A 19,452-nucleotide genomic window follows, 5' to 3' on the forward strand; every position below is an offset into this window, starting at 1 on the left:
CAGGCTTGGCAAAATAATTCTGTTGCTTCCTTTTTCAGCCGCATTCCCCAAGTCTAGCTCTGTCTTCTACAAGGAGTTTGAAAGCAATCCATGGCACCAGCAGGATTCTCACCAGCCCCATCTCCCAGCCCGCTAGAAACAGGCCTTTAAAAATAGTTGCGTGTCACTGGGTGGGATTTTCTTCTGCAGGTGCTGTGCAATACAGAGCGAGATGAGATTCTAATCATAGCTCTCTCACAGAGGGAAGGGTTCAGAGTTTAGCTGCGCGGCAGCAGCCTCATTTTCACAGCAATATCACTATATTCCCTGGGTGTCAGGGGAGCACATATTGCTGTCATTTCCCCACGCTGTGTTTGGATATCAGATGCAAAGAGCAGCAACGACGCGCGCAACTATCCCCAGCCCATCGCGCCATGCCGGAGGAGAGCAGCCCGTGTGTTGGACCCGAGCATCTGCTCTGAGCTCGGCTCCAGCAGTGCTGGCCAGGTGGGTGCTGCTGGAGGAGGGGGTGACAGAGGTGTCCCCACTGTCCCCCTGGGGCTGGGCAGGAAAGCTGGGGCTCGAGGCTGTGGTCCCCAGCGCACACATCCCACCATGCACCACACAGCTCAGCGCTCACCACCGAGAGGTGTTTCTTCCTCTCTTTTAGCAACGTGCTGGCCTGTTAGAAATTCCCCATGCTGTAAGACACACGGTTTTCCCCCATATTAGTCAGAACCACCACATTTCTCCATACAGCAAGTCACCACTGGCCTGCTCAAGGTGTGCGACCTGCTTGGCTTGAGTGCTTGTTTTCTCTAGCTGGCTGCATCGCAGGGAGCCGGCAGCTGTTCCCAGTGGACAGGCTCTGCCCCTCCTGCCAGGTCCCTTCACAAAACTGCTGACAGTCCCTGGGAGCACAGGGCCCCCCTGGAGCCTCAGCACCTGGATCTTCTCCTCCTGGGAGCCTCGAGACGTGGGGGGGTTCTGACAAGGTCTCCCAGCCTGGTCCAGCAACCGTGCCCACCATCTGCTAAGGTTCAGTGGCAGAAGTGCAGGTGGGAATTGCACCGCCACCACACAGCACAGGCCATAGCTCCTTCTCCTTTTTTCCTCTTTATTTGGCACTGTCTCCACCAAGCCATGCCTGCTGGCTTGTGCAGGCTCATACAGGCAGGGCTGCGGTAGCTCTGCAGTAGTGCTGTCGTCCCTATTTCTCCGTTGCTGTGTTTTCAGAAGTTTGAGTCTAGCCACCTACAGCACCCTTGAGGTACACAAGGCATCACCAGCTTATTTATGGTTAAAGAATATTTTCTGATGGAGATCCAAGCCAAAAGACCACTCCAAGGACTCAGTCTGCCACAAACAAACCCTGGGGGAATCCTGAGCTGTCCTTCTGGCCCAGCATTCATCTTCTTTGGGTGTTGTCCTGTTGTTCCTCCCTCTCTGATGTACAGCCCCTTCTTATATCCCAGATTTTATCAGGATGTTTAATTTTTAGACGTTTCCTGCAATATTAAAGTAAATAGGCTCTATGCTTTGCTTTAAATACAGGGAAGAAGACAGCGGGAATCAGCCTGGGTGGAGTGTGCTTGCCTTCGATCCAGAAGCCTGGCATGACCTTGGGAAGGATGTGAGCATTTGGGGCTGCCCAGACCCATTCCCGTTCAGCTTGGAGCACCCCTCCAGCCAGCACTTGCCCTGGGGGCCCGGCGAAGCTACTCAGGTGAATATTTGCCAGCTCACTGCAGAGCCCCGTAGATCAAAATCATGGTGGCAAAGGTGATGTTCGTCACCTGGACTCGAGCAGTCACAGCCTCACCCCCGAAGGGAAGTTCTCAGAAGCAAACACAGATTACTGACTGCATAACTATACCCACAGCCCCATGTTGCCCATACCTTACCCACAGCCAGAAAACCATAGATGACAGCAAAGTCACCCTGGCATGACCACGGTGCTGGGACCTACCCTTAGACACACACCTCCGCACAGACAGATATTAAATCAGATGTACGGCAGGGCTGGCAAATACCAGCAGCGAAGCTATTAAACCCTCTTTGCAGCCCCATATGCATTCGCTTCATGCATTTAATCCTGACAGCCCTAGTAAATTCCTCCTGAAAAGAAAAGAAAACCCTTGTTTCCCCTCCCCCTGAGCTACCACTTCTTGTTAAATGTCATTAAAAGTAGAACCCACAATAACATCAGTCCTTGCTGAAGGTTGAAACTACCTTGACTGCAATCCTGGTGTGGCACTGAAGGAAAAAAATAAATAAATAAAGGAAAAAAAAAACAGATACTTCCTTCCACTTCTCTGCCAGCTCCACTTTGCATCAAAATCTCCTTTGTATGTCACACAGTTATTAAAGTTGTGGATTGCGGCTTGCAGCGTGTGTGCGTGAATGCGAGTGTGTCTGTGCCTGTGTCTCAGAAACTGGGTCACCCGGAGAGCGCTCCATGAAAACTCTGCCCTGACAAACCCAGGCTGGCAACACTCAAAGATACCCCTTACAATGTTTTTTTTATGCCTCCCATCATGCTTTGAAAGGAGAAAATAATACTACTTTCTGCTGTATTTTTGTATCTTTTATTCAGCAGCTTCCTGAAGGTAAATAACCTCTGGCAGGAAAATCTAAGGGGATGCTCCTATCTCGCTCGCCGTCTCCTCACACCAAAATCATGATATGCTTTGCTTTCATGAGGCTCTTTATAAAACATTCAATTTTTCCATGAGAAGCAGCTATCACAGAGGGTAAGCAGCTCCCCAGGTCTGGCTGTAGCTCCACTCCCAGCAGCTTCGCCCCCCCTCATAGCCCCAAACTCCCAGGGAAGGAGAAAGCGGGGCCCCTGGGGCAGCTCCTGAAGGGTGTCCCTGTCCTGTGCTAACATGCCCAGCTCTAACATGCCCAGCTCGTGCAGTTTCTGCCTGAGGCTGTGCCGATTCATGCCACCCCCCTGCCACAGCTGCTGAGGTTTGGGGACCAGCGGAGCGTGGCATGGGGCTGGCCCGGCGCAGCACCGGGCTGCTGAGGGGAACCCAGACTTGCTGGGTCTGTGCAGGTCAGAAGGACGAGGAGCAGAGAGGGGGAAGACCCTGGGTTTTCTTATTAGCAGCTTATTTCTATACAGAGTCAGAGAGGGGATGGCAGAAAGAGCTACGTTGGCAGGAAGGGCTTTAACTGGAGGGCACAACTGCATGGAGCGTCCTGGGGGACCAAACGCTGCTTTCTTTCGTCACTGTCACTGCACTTATTTCCCATTAAGAAAGCCAAATGTAAGCGTCTGTGAGGAGAACTGGTGACAGGAAAGTGGTTGGAAGGATCTTGCTCCAGGCACATGTTTGCTGGCAGGGGGAGAGAGCCATGGAGCACCCCAGAAACCCCAGGATGGTGGAAATGGGGCTGAGGAGCAGAAAGTGGGGTTTTTGTAGGCCCTGGTCCGGGTCGCACCTACCCGGGTGCTCCTGCTCTGTAAATCCCACCGCACAGGGACATCTTAATGAACTCATTAACTTAACGAACAGAGAGAACAAGGCAGGGGGGATACAGCAGGCAGCACTTCTCATGTTGGGGCACTCGGCAGCACCTGCGGCAGGCGGGGATCACAGCAGGCCCTGCTTGGGCCCAGCGCATCCCCCGGTTAATGCATTCAGCAGCGGGTCCAGGGGATCTGGGAGGAATGAATTGTCAAAGGCAAGCAATGGCAGGGGAATTACTGCTAATCCTTCGTGCTGGCCCAGGCACTCCAAAGGATTTAAAGACTGTTTAAAAAAAGTTAAAAAAAAGAAGACCCCTCCCAACCGCCCTTCTTTCACATATTTCGGTCACTCACTGGTAGCTGAAAGAGAGCAAACAGAAACATGGAGGAGAGGAAAAGGATGAGAGAAAGGGAAAAGAAGAGATAAACACTGGAGATTAGATCTTGAGAAAAGTCTGTTTTATCCTCTCTGGGAGTGTAGGCTGCAATTAAATCTTTTTTGCCTAACAATACCCCATTGTTATTTACACAGCACTTGAGACACCAGCCTTCTCTTATCGCTGAGCTGCCTGCAGTATCCGAAACCCTCTGGCTGGAGGGATACAGCCCCAAAACTTAGAGGGGGTGAGCTTTGCTTCAGCTGAGGAGCTGCCCCACCGCCCTTAATGCCTTAGAACAGAGGTTTTGGGAAGTGTGGGGCCGTGCGCTGCCTCCCCGCCACACACCTGAGCTGCAGCCATGGCCGAGGCTCTGCTTTCATCCCCTTCCAACCCTCTCCTCCCCACCAAGAGCTCTCCAACCACCTGGCCCTGCTCACCAGCAGAACAAGGCTGGCATCACCCATGGGATGCGCATCTCCATCCCTCCGGCACAGACCCAGGTCCCAAACCAGCACCCACCCTATATTGTGGGCCACAGGGCTGCCGCAAGGCCAGGAGACTTTAATACCGTTGCTAAGGCTGAAGGGGCCCACGGATGTGATCTGGGCAGCCAGTAAATACAGACATGCTTTCAGGTGCAGATGTTTCGTCTGCTAAAAAGGGAGGCTTCAGGGGGAAACAATGCAATGCAAGAAAACTGGTTGAGGGAAGTGCAGTCATGCTTGTCTGAAATGGCACCGAGTGAGAGTAATAGCTCAAATCACACTTTTTGCAGACCAAAGTTGTAGGAAGCATTGCAGAACAGGTTTAGGGTTCCCCCAATGAACACGTGAAGGCATGCACATAACAGATTTCAAGGCCACAGTACCAGCTGCTTTTAAATATATTTAAATGATGCCTCAGCCCCTCTCCCCTACGTGGGTGGGAGCCTCTGGGAGGTGCCCATACAGGGAAGACATGAAGAGGATCATTAAAATGAGATTTCCATTCTGGATGTCCCATGCTGACATTTTGAGAGGGCAAACCAGGCTCTGTAGCATGGCAGCTGCAGGGTGAGGATCTCAGAGGTCCCAAGCCTGGGCTTCCCCCGGCAGGACTTGCTGAACTGAGCACACTCACCTCTCAGGAGCAATGCAGAGCACAACACTGCTGCCTTAGTCACTCTCCGAATAGGCACCAGTATGCAAAAACTTGACTGAAAACCAGCTTCTCAGAGGCACTGATTTCACATCATTTTCCTATCACTATTACGCATAAAGGGGGCACCTAAAAACAGGCTTACTGCAGAGCTTCTGCTTTCGAGGTGCTTTAGGCTGTCAGTGCTGGAAACCCTGGGGCTAAGCCACCTCCAGCGACTGAGCTGCTAATATGCAGCCACCTTCCCTGAGATGCTGCACCAAGCCCTTTCCTATTCCCTCTATTATTTTCTCTTGTTTTTAAAGGCTTTTGCCAGAGCTGCACCCAATTACACGATGTTTCCCTCTCTGCATGCAGCAGCGCGGGGAGATCGGGGCTGGCTGCTCGGTGACTTTGCCCTCTGCACAGCCTTGGTGTTGAGGAAGGTCAGCACCCCTTTGCAGACATTCTGCAAATCGTGCCTTGCCGTCACTTGTCCCAGCTCTTCGCCTGAGCTGCGACGGCAAAGAACAACTTGTTAAGGAATTGTTTCTTTCCCACCCTGTTCAACTGCTCGCAGTCTCAGGCAGTTCATATTGATTGCCTGCACTTACTTGAGATGTTTTGCAAAAAGCACTTAGCGAAATTCATTCTGGGGATTTGTCAGTGGTTTTTTTATGGCCCATACGACATACGTGATACAGCCAGGTGAAGGTTTAACTTTCAGAAGGTCAGCATACGAGCTCTCATGGAGGTGGAATTTCCGTTTTGTAAAAAGTTCTGCTTCTCAGCACGGTACAAAGCTGAAAAATCATGAGTTTTGTGTTTTTTAATTTTGTGTAGGTGGAAGCATTTTTGTATTTTGCTTTTGTTTTGGAAGGTTAGTCAGATTATACAAATTGAAAGAAATTTCAGAACTAAAATTTATTGTGACACACAACAGCCTGAGACTAAACCAGCATTTTAAAAAGTGATGTTATGGAGCAACTTAACTTTTTTTTGGAAATCTTTTTTTTCCAACCTCTCCAAAACATTGTTAAAATCGCTGTTCCCATGGGAAGTGACTGTTCCAAGATTACAACCCCATGCAATACTGAGCCAGAAACCCTGCTATGACTATTTCTGTTCCATAGATTCTCTGCACTACCTCATTAAATTACATAAACCACCTACAAAATAGCATTTCCCAAAGGACAAGCACTCTTCCAGAAAAGTTTCAACCTGTTCTTGTCAAATATCAGTCAGTCCAGAGAAACCAGCTGCTTTTTCTTGTTGTGTTGTGTGTGTTTTTTTAAACTGACACTAGAAATCTGTGCTAATACTTGGGGAGGCCAAGGGAGTCTTCATGCAGTGCTGTTCCTGCAGCCAGCCAGAGCCAGGCAGGCAGAAATGCCAGTGGCTCTCTTTTCCATTTTTACATAATGTCCCTGCTACAGTGTGGAGACCACAAATACAATCATGCTAACAAGGGTTTGCTCAGTTCAGAGCCCTCGCTGCAAACTACATCTTAGCGATGATGCTGGCACATCGTGATGCCTTCCTCGGAGACATCAATCTCTGCCACACAAGTAGGACCGGAGCTCCGTCTGTACTGGCGCTTCGCTTGGGTCAAATTAAGCACATATTGAAATCAGGGCACATCCCTGTTACAGATGAGATGAAATTATCTTGGCTGCAACAGCCCTTTGGAGCTTCATCTCCATCTGTTTTTATGACCTGGGCCACATAGATGCTTTAATAACTGGAACATGCTCTGCTATTTACATGAGAGATGAATGCAGACCTGCACGGATGTTTGGTTGCTTGCTCATTTATTCACCCACATGAGTAAATAATAATATTAAAGCTACCTGCTGCACAGTGAACACTTTCAAACAAAAATGCATACCAACATGTTTGGAGACATGAGTGTTCTTTTGGAAATTTGCTTCCTATAACGAGGGCAAATATATACGTGTGTGATCTACAATATTTTTTCTTTGACCTAGCACTGTTTTGGTTTGAGAGGAGGATTTGCTCTTCTTTTAGTGGGAAAAGAAAGTTGTTCTGAGTCTTCTAAAACCAAATCTAATTTTTCCCTGCTAGATAGTGAAAATACAATTGTTCACAGCCTTGAAAACACAATTGTTCACAGCCTTTTCCCTCCTCAGCTCATAAACCACGGAGTACTTTTGGTGGCAGACAGTCACTGCCAGGTCAGGCTGGGCAGAGGGAGGGTTGGGAGCATCTCACCCAGCAAAGCCTGTGGCTGCACAGGTGGAAAACTGCAGCACACAGTCCTGCCTGGCACCCAGGTCCCATCGAGGGGTGTTCGTGTCCTCAGCCAGCCTGTCCTGCTGAGCATTGTGCCTTGCAGAAAAAAAAAAAAAATCCTGCTTCTTATGCAGGTCTTGACAATAAAATAAATCAGCTTGTATCTTCAAAGCACCAGCTACTGCTAAGGCTAAGGGAAATATCTAAATGCATCGAGGGAAAGAGGAATGGTGTTGACTGGGCTCGCAGAGGATGAACATCATCCATTTCCCTCACTTTCTGAATGCTCCAGTCTCTGTCTCACCACCTCCCTCCCCTCACACCTTCCAGGAGCTGTGATGGCTTTGTGCTTTGTCTTGGGTGGCAGGAAGGCCCGGGGCAATTCACATATCTGCCTCTGCTGCGGAGACTCTGAGCGTGTGTGAAGAGGACAAGGATGACAAGCGACTGGTTTCTGCTTAAACTGTACAGGTGGGAGCCTCCTCTCATCATCACCCCTGCTCTCCTCCTGAAGTTGCTTTGATATTCAACAAACACTCGCTTTTTAAACAATACTGTCCTAAACCCTTATTATAATGCCCAGAACCACTTGCAGACTTTCTGAAACCCATTATTATAATTACAATCAAGAATCATAGGAGGCTGTGCTTTGTGCCAGAAATACATATACACTGAATTGTTTGCAGAGGAGCCGCAGAGAGAAAGAGCGAGGGAGAAATGTCACTTCCGTGCTGCTCAATTCAGGAGCAGTAACTCCCACCCCATTTCATTTTCCCTCATTCGTTTTCCAATTTAACTTGTGGCTGCTGAGGTATGGGCTAATATTTGCTTTGTCCTCCGTGCTCTCCTGTGGCCTCGATGCAGGGAACCTTGAGCTGTGCCCACGTCTCCTGTGCCTTTGCCTGCCCCAGGTGGGCTCCCACCAGACCCCAAACCCTGCTCTGGGTGAGGATCTGGGGTGCTGCTCTGGGCACCGTGGTCATGGCAGAGGCAAGGAGCATCGTGCTTCCGATATGGCTGCAACAATGCTCAGCAGATGCAGAACAAGCCATCTGGGCAAGCAAACGCAGCATCCAGCTTAGTTTTATTAAAGCTTTGCCTCATGGGTCACAAAAGACCTTAGAGAGGGCTGTAGGTTTTTTGGTAGCGTTATCCCGATCTACGGCTGACAGAGCTCATGGAGTGGGGACTGTGATTCGGCTTTTGCCAGCATGAACCCTGAAATTAGCTCTCCCTTTTTTGCAAATAGTGTCTGAAGTCAGTCTCGCCTATCACTGGCTTCCATGGCAATGTTGCTGGCTGGTGCTGAGAAAAGTGAGATGGATCAGGCCCTTCTGAATAAATATCAGATCTGATTCACCACTCAATTGCTTCTGTTTTACCTCTGTAGAACGTCATTGATTATAGAAGGATTTGCAAGTTTAAAACTAGACTAATTCAGTGATTAATCCCAACCAAAGCCTTCTGTAAATAGAGACCAATACTCCAGCAGCATTCAATATTCAACACATCAATAGAGTTCTCAGCAATATGACTGAATGGCATTTAGAGTTCCCCTCCCTTTATTCAGGGTAGTGCTGGGATACATTTAGTTTAGCTAACCCAGGCTTTTCACCTCTTTCTCTTCTCCCTGGGAAATGCCAGGCACGTTCTCAGTGAAACAAAAGCAAAACTCTCCCTTCCGGCCTCCGACCCGTTACTGCAGCAGCCAAACCCTTCAGATGCCCTACGGGACCAGAGGATGCCATAGGGTGGTGGGGGAAGGAAGAGGGGCTCGTGGCTAGGTCTGACCATATCTAAGGCCCATTTCATCCCATGGGCTGGAGACTCCTCTGGCACCTTACACCAGTGAATTAAGGCTGGTACATATGGTAGAAAAGCTTATTCTACAATTGTCTGGCTCTAAAGAAACGTTGGACCAGGAGAAGCAGCCGTGGCAAAGAAATATCTTGACTTTAAAGATTTTAAGCATTTCTGCAGCTTCTTCTGGTCCCACTAACCTTCAGACCCCACACAAAAATCCCAAACCACTCCCCCAAATGCTACATAGTCTGGACATAAATAAGAGTTGCAGGTCATGGAAATATCTGGGGGTTTCAATATTTGGTCTTGGTACAAATAAAATTTAATCAAACATTTTGGGGAAATTTCCCACCACTAACAACCCCTACACACATTGATGACATAACTGCTCAGCTTTACCGAGTGGTTGCCAGATGGTCTGTGGCTGTAGGGCAGCCCATTTCCCTCTGTAGGGATTTTCCCCTGGGCAAGCCTTCCTAGGAAGCATGATTCAGTATTTTCAGGATCCAAACCTTGTTTCTCTTTCCTGTTCCTTTGCTCTCCCCAGGAAGTCCTGGGTCCACTCAAAGTGACAGACCCTGAAGTTCCACTGAGTGTCCCCTGGACCCAAATCCTCTTTCAGAGGCAGACAAATGGTGGTAAGATCCATCCATTCTTACATCCATTCTCCAGCCTATGAGACTGCGAGAATTGCTGGACCAGCTTCAGCTGACAGCTACAGACAATCACAGAGCTCAGGCATCTGCAGCTCTTCTAGCTGCTGTCACTCCTTAGCTTGCAAGTTCCCATGAGGAAGGGCTCATGGATGTTTCTGTAGTGCTTTTACAGTGCCTCCATCCACCTCCTCCAGCTCTGAACAGCCACAGAAGAGCCAGCTTCTGAGCGCCAGCCATCATCAGCCAAGGCCAGGATGGGAGACAAGACAGAAGTGATCTTTCTCTTCACATGAGCTTTTCCTCCTCGTGATTCCATTTTTTGCCCTGTAGCAGGACTCCTGTGAGCTGCCTCCAGAAGATATGCTTGCTTATCTCCTTGTCTTTCCACTCTAGGTAGGTGTTCCTCCTGAGGTATCGGGACAGCCCCAGCTTCTGCCTCAGCAAGGTCTTATTCACTTCTTCGAGTACAATCATGATGATTCCAGCCTTGTCTTCAACCAGCTGCCAGGACTGGGCAATGTCAAACTCAAAGCTACACCACTTACTCTCCAGAAAGTTGGTGGAGATGACTGCAATGACATTTCTGCTACTTAGAAAACCTTCTTGGATGATGTTGGTGACAATGGGTACCCCTGGTAGGAAATCCCTGTAGTAAAGACAAAGTTGGAAGGGAGGTTTTCCTCCTTCTAAGGGTTCAACCAGCTCTTTTATCACCCATTCTTGGTCTTTGCTGGAGTGGATAACAAAGGCATCATAGGTGGGTCCCCTTTCTGCAGAGTGTTTACATCCACTGAGCAGCACCAAGATGTAGTAGAGCTGGAAGTAGTACTTGTAAATCAGGAATATGAACACCACTGCAGCAAGCAATATGACCACTGAGCATGCCACTGTGCTTGGGTTGGGACGGCAGGAGGACATGTAGAAGCTTGACAGGCTCAAGTTCTTCACATATGCAGGTGTGTGGCATACCATTAAATGCTTGTTCTGCAGCAGGTCCTCCTTTTCTTTGATCCATTTCATAAAGTTCAGGTAACTGCACGAGCATTCAAACAAGTTGTGAGAGAGATCTAGGTAGACCAGACTAGCAGGCAGGATTTCCAGGGCTGAGTCCAACAGGACACTCAGCTGGTTGTGGCTGAAATCCAGGGCTGTGAGAGCTTGGAGTGGCTTGTAGACTACAGGATCAAAGGTCAGGAGCTTATTGTTGCTGATGTTCAGCTCTTTTAGTTCAGAGAGAGCATTAAATGTGCTTTGATCCACCTGTACTAATTTGCAATTTGAAATATCCAAGGTGTGGAGGTGGCTCAAGTTTTTGAAGTTATTGGACAATTTATTGTTCTCAAAGGAGTTGCCTGCCATCTTGAGCACTTGCAGAGAGTTCAGGCCATGAAATACATGATCGGATTTAACATGAGTTTTGGTATAGGAAATATCAAGGTAAATGAGTTTCTGAAGGGATAGAAAGACAGGGTAGGTGCCATGGTCGTCTAACTTTGTGTGCTGAAGGTCCAAGTATAAGAGATTCTTCACATTGGTGAAGTCTCCAGTCAAACTGATGTCAGAATTGAAGCTTAGGTTCAAGTGTCTCAAGTTTGCAGACCCAGGAAACTGAGGAGAACAGCATGAAGTGAAGGAGAGCCGATTCTCACTCAAATCTATGACCTCCAGGTAAGTTAGATTCTTAAATTTCTGCCGGAAGCTATTAAGGTGTTTGCTCTGGGTAATACGAAGCACTCTCAGCTCCTTAAAGAGGGACAGCTTCACAGCAGGCACTTCCTTAAACTTGCATTTCTTGCATTCCAGATGTTTCACTTGAGGAAACATAGGAACCTCTGACAGCTCTTCAAGATTGACGTTCACCAGCCGAATACTGGAGACGTTGCCTATACAGTTAAAAAGGGTGTCCGTGTTATTCTCAAAATTCCTGAAACAGATTAAGACAAACTCCTGCATCTGTACCTGGCAGAGTCCACTCAAGAGTCCATTCTGAAAATCTTCCAGTTTCTGATTGTCCCTGAATTCTCCAACTATTAGTCTGTTGACCTGTAGCCCTGCCAGGCCATGAAGAGAAGTGTGCATGTCATGGAAGTTCTCAAAAGAGGACCTCAGAACTAGTTCACCAAGATGAATCTTTGCAAAGGACCCCGGCTGGATGTATTTTATATTATTCAGAGAGAGCACCAAAGTGAGGTTGAGCCTGTTTGCTTCACACAGGGCATCAAGGTCTCCTTTGGAGATATACGTAATCTTATTGGAGAAAAAGCTCAGGTGCCTGAGAGAGGTCAGGTTGGAAAAATAATTGGGGAGCTTCAATGAAGCAATGTTGTTGTGGCCCAAATTCAGCTCCTGTAGGGTATGCAAGTGTCCAATTGGTAGGTCAGTCAGAGAGGATATGTTGGTTTCCACCAATACTAGTTTTTTCAGAGATGTTAAACCATAGAAGGTTGCTGACCCCAGGTACCGGAGGGAATTGGCAGTTAAAATTAAGGTGGAAAGTTCATGAAGATCCACAAAAGAGTTATCTTCTATTGTATGGATGTGGCACCTGGTGGGCAAGAAAAGAGGATAAGTGTAGATGAATGAATAAACGTACTCTTTTACTCTACGTTCACTAACACTACTGCACTAAGTGCTAATGCAATGTTCTCAGACTCAACATCTTGCTGGGGCTTAGCTTGGTTTTGCTGTGCTCCTGAACCCAGCCCCTCCTTCCTCAATCTGCAGGTGAACACAGTCATTTCCCAGGAAGGCGCACCATTAACCAGCCATGCAAAAGGAACCCTCCCATAGCAGGAGAACTTCTCTCTCCTCCTCATCCTAAATCTGAATTTCAGTTGCAAAGCAAGAGACCTGGAGCCATGGCCAAAATTCAGGCAGGCGGCAGGACAGAAGCATTTTAGTTTTCTTTTTAGGCCAAAGTAAGGCTCTGATGCTCATCATGGATGGCAGAGCCAACCAGATAGAGGACTCCTTTACATCTTGCACTCTCACAGCTTCCAGACTCTCTCAGCAACAGCTGGGCAGTCCCCCGGCACAGGACTGATGCAGCAGTTGCAAAGCTCACAACCCAGCAGTTTTGCTGATATCTGAGAGGGAACAGACCCCTGGTCATGTTGGTTCTAAAAGAGAAAATGGAGAGTGAAGAGGAGTGTGGCTGCCTAAAGGTGGTTTCACACAAGAAGACCCAAGTTTGAGACCCAAACCCATTCTGTAACGAACTCAAGCAGAATGAGCTTTACAACCCAGTCAGTGCCTTACAGCAAACCTGCTCTGCCACTCAGCTACTTCAGAGCTGTAACTGTGATGGGACTGAGTGACATTTTTCAGTGAAACAATTTACTCGTAGAAACTATTGTCTCAAGTCAATGGAAATTATACATCAATTCAAATTTGCTAATAAGCCTCCCTCATCTCCTCCCCCAGATATGTGAGTAGAAAGGAAAAGAGATATGTTGATATTTTAAAACAACCTTTTAGAAAATGAATGTAATTTTTTTTTTTTTTTAGATGTGATTAGAAAAACAGTTTCCCCAAGATCCAAGATGTTCCATGTTCCACTTTGGAGTTTTTGTAACAGTGAAAAGTCTGGCATTTTTCTTGTTCAGAAAGAAGTAAAACATCCTCCTCCCTCTCACATCGTGTCCTACAAGATCAGACTGACAAGCCCAGCTCTGAGAGAGTGTGCCCTCAGTAACTGGACTAAAAGCTGTACTTCATTGCCATGGGCATGTGCAGAGAGACAGACAGAGGGATAAAGTCAAGACCAAAACAATAAACAGCCAAAATCAACAAGACCCCAAAATCTGGAACTGTTGAGACCCAGCTGGTGAAGTCAGATTGACCAGTAACCACATAAAAAAGGCTCATTACCTTGAAAGATCCAGAAGCTGCAGTTCAGGGACTGATGAAAAATAATTTGAGCTCAGTGATTTCAGATTGTTGAAGCTGAGGTCCAGCTCCTGGGTGGTGTTTGGGACTTCAGGGGGAACTCCAGAGATGTTCAGCCCCATGCATCTGAAAGCTTTGCTAGGGATGACCTGTAACAGTGGCAGATCCATTCACAGTCAACACCCACTCTTCACAAAATGTCAGAAAATTATACTGTCAGGAAAGCAGGAGCAGAGCGACTACCACATAGTTCATTTCTAAGTGAATTTTGAAGTTCAGTTCTAAATGAGCTGCCCTGAGCTTCAGGAAATAATCTCATATATCCTAAGCATCTCTCCCACCTCTGGTAGAAACAGTCCTGCTCCCCAGGAAGAGCTACATTTCTTGCTGATTGAAGCAGGTGCAAAACCACAGGACAGTGTTCCTTGAGGCTATGGATGAACCAGCAGCAACCTCTGAAAGAGCCAGCGAAACAAACTCAGGGGATGTATGGTGTGCCCCGGATCAGTGCTCAGCTTTGACACATTGCAGAGAAGCAGGCAGCTCTAACAGAAATTAGTCTGTGAGTAATAAGTAAAGTTTGCAAAAGGCAGTTCATCAGTGCCAGGTATTTGGGGTACCGGTGAAGTCACTCTACAGCACAAATCAGGCTAAAATATCATAATTTGCAGAATTTTTAGACAAGGCTTGGATCTCTTCCTGAAGGGACACATAATCTATTAGTTTAGCTGTAGTGTAGTAACCTCAGAGGTGCAGAAAGCCAAGAAGAAGAAATGATTCGTGCTGCTTGTTCTGGTTCTCAGGTGTTTTTGAGACCAGCGTTTACTTCAAATATTTCAATTGCCTTGGTAACAGCCTTGGAAGAAAGATGAGCTTCTGTAAGAAAACTAACACACGACAGATCTGATGCACAAATCTCCCAAGCAGAGGGGAAAGTTGCACCAGAGAAGCAGAAGGATTTCGTGCTCATGCAGAGATCACGTACCTCCAAACAGGGACTGAGGAGGCAGACTGCCAGCTGCGACAGGATGAGCGCCAGCCGCAGCAGCTCCCCGAACGTCCACGGGAGGAGAGCTGCTCTCCTGGGCATCTTCAGGAGGCCAGGCGTGCAGAAGAAAGCACCAAGGGTGTCACGCAAGGACCTGGAGCGAGAAACCTCCTGAAATGCTGAGCGCTGCCTCCCACCGCTCCTGCTTCTCACCGCATGTCACTGCGAGCTGCAGAGAACAAGGGGAAGTGAAACTGGTGACTGCCCAGTTTCTAGACATGCTTGGAGTGACTTGTGCTTCTTGCAACTCTGTGTTTAAAAAAGGAAGAAAAAAAGGAAGTAACAAAAGGTGTAATTTGGACTAGAAATTAAAGAGCAATATGTGTTGTACCAGTGTGTCACTTGACTCGATTACCTCAGATTAGCTCAGGCTAAATTGGTGGAAAAAAAAGGGAAACTTTTGTGAAATTGTGAGTCGAATTTCCAGAAGGCCAGGTTTCACATCCCATAATGTGAATGCACTGTGTAGAGCAAATGAGTCTCTGCATTCATCCCCCTGCCATGCTCCCAGGGCAAGTGCTCACCTTGGGCAAATATTTTCCTGAGCCCAGTAACTATTATGTTACTGGTTTAGCTAAGGCTGAGATCTCATGAACACACACTTAGGATTTACTGGGCCTCAGTATCGCATCATCGCAGGGAAAGGCTGCACGGGGCCATGTACGAGGGGCGAGCAGAGGAGATCCGACCACGCAGCAGTCGGAGCCCCAGACACTGCTCAGCCCGCAGTGCCGTGCTGGGCACCCTGCACCCCTGCCCTTGGCTGGGACAAGCTGGGAGAGCTGGGGTTGGGGTTTGAAGCCTTGCTACAAAATCCATGTGGAGGGCCATCTCAACACCATCCTTAACTCACAGTGCAGACACAGCTGTTGTTTCTGGGGGAGGCTTTGAAAAAGCCAAGTGTTGGTAATACCAATTTAATTCAGCTGTGAGCTTTCTAATAAAGCTCCTTGCCTTCATTTACTCTGATAAATGGTGGTGTTTTATTGTATCTACTCATGTCTTTCTGTAGATAAATAAGAGTTGTTACCGGGGATCTAGCTGTAGGGTTGTGGAATATCATTAACACAGAAAAACGGCAAAAATGGGAGATGAGGATAGGATACTAGTCTAGAAGTAGATGGAACAGGGAGCGACTACACATGAAAGTCTGTGAATGTTGATAGTAAATATAAACTGAAACACCAGGCCAGTGAGCAATCCACTTACAGAGAAAAAGATAAAATCTCAGGGAGGGGGGATGGACACAGGACTTCTTTGGCAAGGTCAGTAGAGGGCCACTGAGGGATGGGGAAATCCTAAAATAATGGATGGTCTCTGTGATAAAAAACACATCAGCACAATGGAAGCTAAAACTGACACCCTGATGTGCAGCCAGATAGCGCCCATTAAGCCAGCAGACAAAAAGTTTGTTGAAATTGGGCAAGTTCTACAAAATCCTTGTTCTGAAAAGCCTCTTGTGATTGCAGGTATTTCCTTTTACAGACGGAATCAAAAGTGAATGGAAACAATTGCTGACTGCTTCTGTGCCTGGATTAAGGAAATTGGCAGAGCATCATGTGTCTGCAGAAAGGACAAATGAGCATGTCCTTTAGTATTCAATATGCAGAATGAAGCAATCCACATTTAATTTTTATCTAAAGCTGAGATGAGCCTGAAGTATGCTCTAGAAATTACCATGTCAATGGAGACTCACTGAAGATGTTGGAGAGTTTGGGAGCGTCACAAAATCCATCCAACAGCCATGCTTAGGAGTCAAGTGGAAAGTACAACTTGAAGGACATTCAAAGAACGTGCTGCTTTTATCACAGGGGACAGTTTCACAATGCATATCATCATTGGTTCAAGGACAAATCCTACAGAAATTGCAAGAGATGGGGCACAGGCTGAAAACTTGCAAGCTAGCAAATCAAACCCAGCCACCAGTTTAGAAAGTCAATGCCAGTTAACTTCATATTCTTCAGCTTGCATACAATGTGCAATGACTGTAGAAAGCCATAATGTCTCTGTAATTGCCTCTTTCAGTTCACAAGAAACAAAAGTATTATTTGGAATCCTTTAAAGTGACAAGAATAACATCTAAAATATAACATGATTCACTGTGCTGGCAATTTTCTAGTAGGATCATCAAAGATCTTTCAGGAAGGAGGTGTTACAGAAATCTCAGTGTTTCTAAAAACACCTGCCAGGATAATCTTTGTTCTCCTGAACATTATTATAATATAAGTAACACAACAGCAGACAGCATATACGCAACCCCTGTCATCTGAAGCAAAGTATTACCCAGCATAAGATGGCCACAACATAGTTGTACTGACAAAACGTGTTGTACTATTGCATATATTTAAACCCCAAAAAAAAGAAAAAAAAAAAAAAGGAACTCCAGCTGAACACAAAAGTTAGATAAACTCTTGGACAAGACAACTGCTGACATCCTGCATACATTTCATTGAGAGAACTGGTGTGTAGACAATATACGAACATCTGCAAACCAACCCAGCAACTTGCTAAGGAGGCAAAGGCAGACAGAGAACTTCAGTGTTTGTTCACTATGAGGTTAGCTGGAGCAAACGTAGCTGCATAATGTCCCAGCCATGAGAACAAATAGGGCAGTCTGTATCTATGGTGATTTCGAGGTCACGTCTAACCCAGTATCACATGTAGATCAACGACTATTGCCCACAAGAGAGGCTGTACTTGGCTCAGCAGTCAGGCTAAACAGGTCCCCAAGTCTATCTGCAAATGGGGGTTGAGGAACATAGCAAGAACTGTTTCAAGAATGAGCAAAGCAGGTTTTATTTTGAGTGAAAGGACCATGTGTAATAACTATTTGGCTGTGAGTCAGGGATCAGATAGGTGAGAGCATCCATGAAATGCTGGTACTTACACAACACAGTATTTGCAGAGCTAGAGATGGGGAGCACCAGGAGAACTTCCAAACATAGTTGAGAAGGTCAGGCACGCCGTACCACCCGATGCTGTATTGCTTTCAGATGGGTCGCAGCACTGGCCATATGTGCCTTCCTAACTAGCAGTGTATCAGTTAATACAGCTCAGCTTAGCAGTCACTTGGGGTGAATTAAGCTTAAATCTCATCATGTTGCAGCTGGGATCTAGGTTCAGGGTGCATAGACAGTTACTGAATGCTTAAGGTTCAGCTGACACGTGGTCCCTCCTTTTACTTCGCAGCTGAGTCATCTGTCCAAGCCTGAAAGGTTGTCTGAGTAAATAGGAAAAGAAAATGTCTCAAAAAAGTAACAGCATGTTGAATTTTCCCAGCTATTCTGCTGGGAAAAACAATTTTTATAAATCACAATGAAAAAAAAAATATCTGAAAATGGCTTTAAGATGCTCTTGCTGCAAATATCACAAACACGTTGCTTCCTGGAAATGGTGAGTCACCGCCTCACACAGCAGTCCCCGGCCGACCTGGCAGACGCTGTATAGTGACGGTGCTGATCCTCCCGCTGTGCCTGGGCTGGTGGAGAAGCTGAGAAACTGATGTCATCAGAAAGGGTCCTCATTACACTGCCTTGATGCCTGTAACTCTCACCTGTGAAGCTCTGCCATGTGAAGTGGGTGTAATCATTTCACATCTGATGGAAGCTCAGACCTCTTGCCTTTGCTTCTGGATCTTGTAGCATTGGAGAAGATAACTGTTCAGATTGAGGGAGAAACTCTGCATTGAGTTTGGGGTGTTAAGAAAGCTTCGCCGCTGTCTGTTGAGCAATGAATGACTCTAGTTACAGATCATTTACATCATTACATCTAATCACATCATAGAAACTGCTAGTTTTGAAGCACAGAGAATCAGTAATGCAGATTGCTTGTTGTGCCTGTGTCTCTAAGTGGCAGGTAAGCACATGAAGGTAGAATCAGAGCCAGTCTGCACAAGCTATGTAGCACTGACCAAGCCCCAGCCAACTGCAAATGGTGCCACTCAAAACAAAGCACAATCAGCACAGCTGAGCTCTTTCCCACTGTAGAAAAGGACAGGTAGGAGTGTACACAAGGGAAAGAAACAAATCCAAAAGCTACTGTCCAAGTTAGTTTGATCAAAAGCATCCGAGCCTACATGGAAGTAGGTAATGTGTGTCATCAGATGGGTTATTCCCCAAAGCCAAGGTCATATGAATACTCCAGAACTATGCAAAAGCTATTAGGGAAGAACTGTGTCAGGTGTTCAGGGACGAATATACGACTAGAGGAAGTGATTAATCAGTGTCAAGGCAGTCACTATCTGTGGCAGGTACTCCATATGGACTACGTCAGGTCATATAGGAGCCCTACATTTTACTGAAGTCAGTGTTTAGTCTAAACGGTTTCACACGGATTTCACACGGATGGTGGAGACATCTGGATTTGCTCGCCAAGTGCTGGTGGGCAGGCAGCGCGTGATGGGGGAGCTCCCTTGTCCTGTGGGAGAGGCAGGCTGGCACCACGCAGCCCCGCAGCTCCCTGCCCTTCTGCCTCGGATGAACCATGGTCACTCCTCAGCTGGCCACAGAGCCGGGGATTCACTGTCACCACTGACAAGAGGATGTTCACAGTGCCTTGGCATGAAATGCACCGTGCTGGGAAGCAGTATAATTGCCTTTCTGCAGCCCTGAGGAGGGTGCTGGCTTTTGCTACTCTAGCAACAATAGGACTCATTTTCCTTTTCTTTCCCCCTTCATTACATCCTTATTACGGTGTCCAGTAGCCTAATTTACATATGTTTTGTATTACAGTGGCTTTGCTTTATCCTTCTTATTTCACCTCCTTTTCCCCAGTTCTCTTGGTAATAATGAGTCTGTGGTAGGGCGTGGATTTATTCGGACTGCCAGGCACGAAATGTGGGTAGGACATGGA

The 19,452-nt window shown here is 47.0% G+C and overlaps 1 protein-coding gene across 3 annotated transcripts; it reads right to left on the reverse strand.

Moving 5' to 3' along the window:
* Positions 1 to 1,555: 1,555 nt before the first annotated feature.
* Positions 1,556 to 18,881, reverse strand: TLR4 (toll like receptor 4). 3 transcript variants are annotated; one of them, XM_080561389.1, is made up of 4 exons: positions 17,489 to 18,881; positions 14,539 to 14,770; positions 13,536 to 13,702; positions 1,556 to 12,210 (listed from the first exon to the last, which is right to left on the reverse strand). In XM_080561389.1, exons 2-4 carry the CDS (start codon positions 14,641 to 14,643, stop codon positions 9,951 to 9,953), a joined length of 2,532 nt encoding a protein of 843 aa, XP_080417515.1. In that variant the 5' UTR covers positions 14,644 to 14,770; positions 17,489 to 18,881; the 3' UTR covers positions 1,556 to 9,950. The 3 variants fall into 3 exon arrangements, with proteins under 3 accessions (XP_080417515.1, XP_080417514.1, XP_080417513.1); XM_080561388.1 differs by having other exon boundaries at positions 16,298 to 18,881; XM_080561387.1 differs by having other exon boundaries at positions 16,279 to 18,881.
* Between the last annotated feature and the right edge of the window lie 571 nt (positions 18,882 to 19,452).

This window comes from Anser brachyrhynchus (assembly GCF_964034855.1).
Source record: "Anser brachyrhynchus genome assembly, chromosome: 19".
Classification (NCBI taxonomy): domain Eukaryota; kingdom Metazoa; phylum Chordata; class Aves; order Anseriformes; family Anatidae; genus Anser; species Anser brachyrhynchus.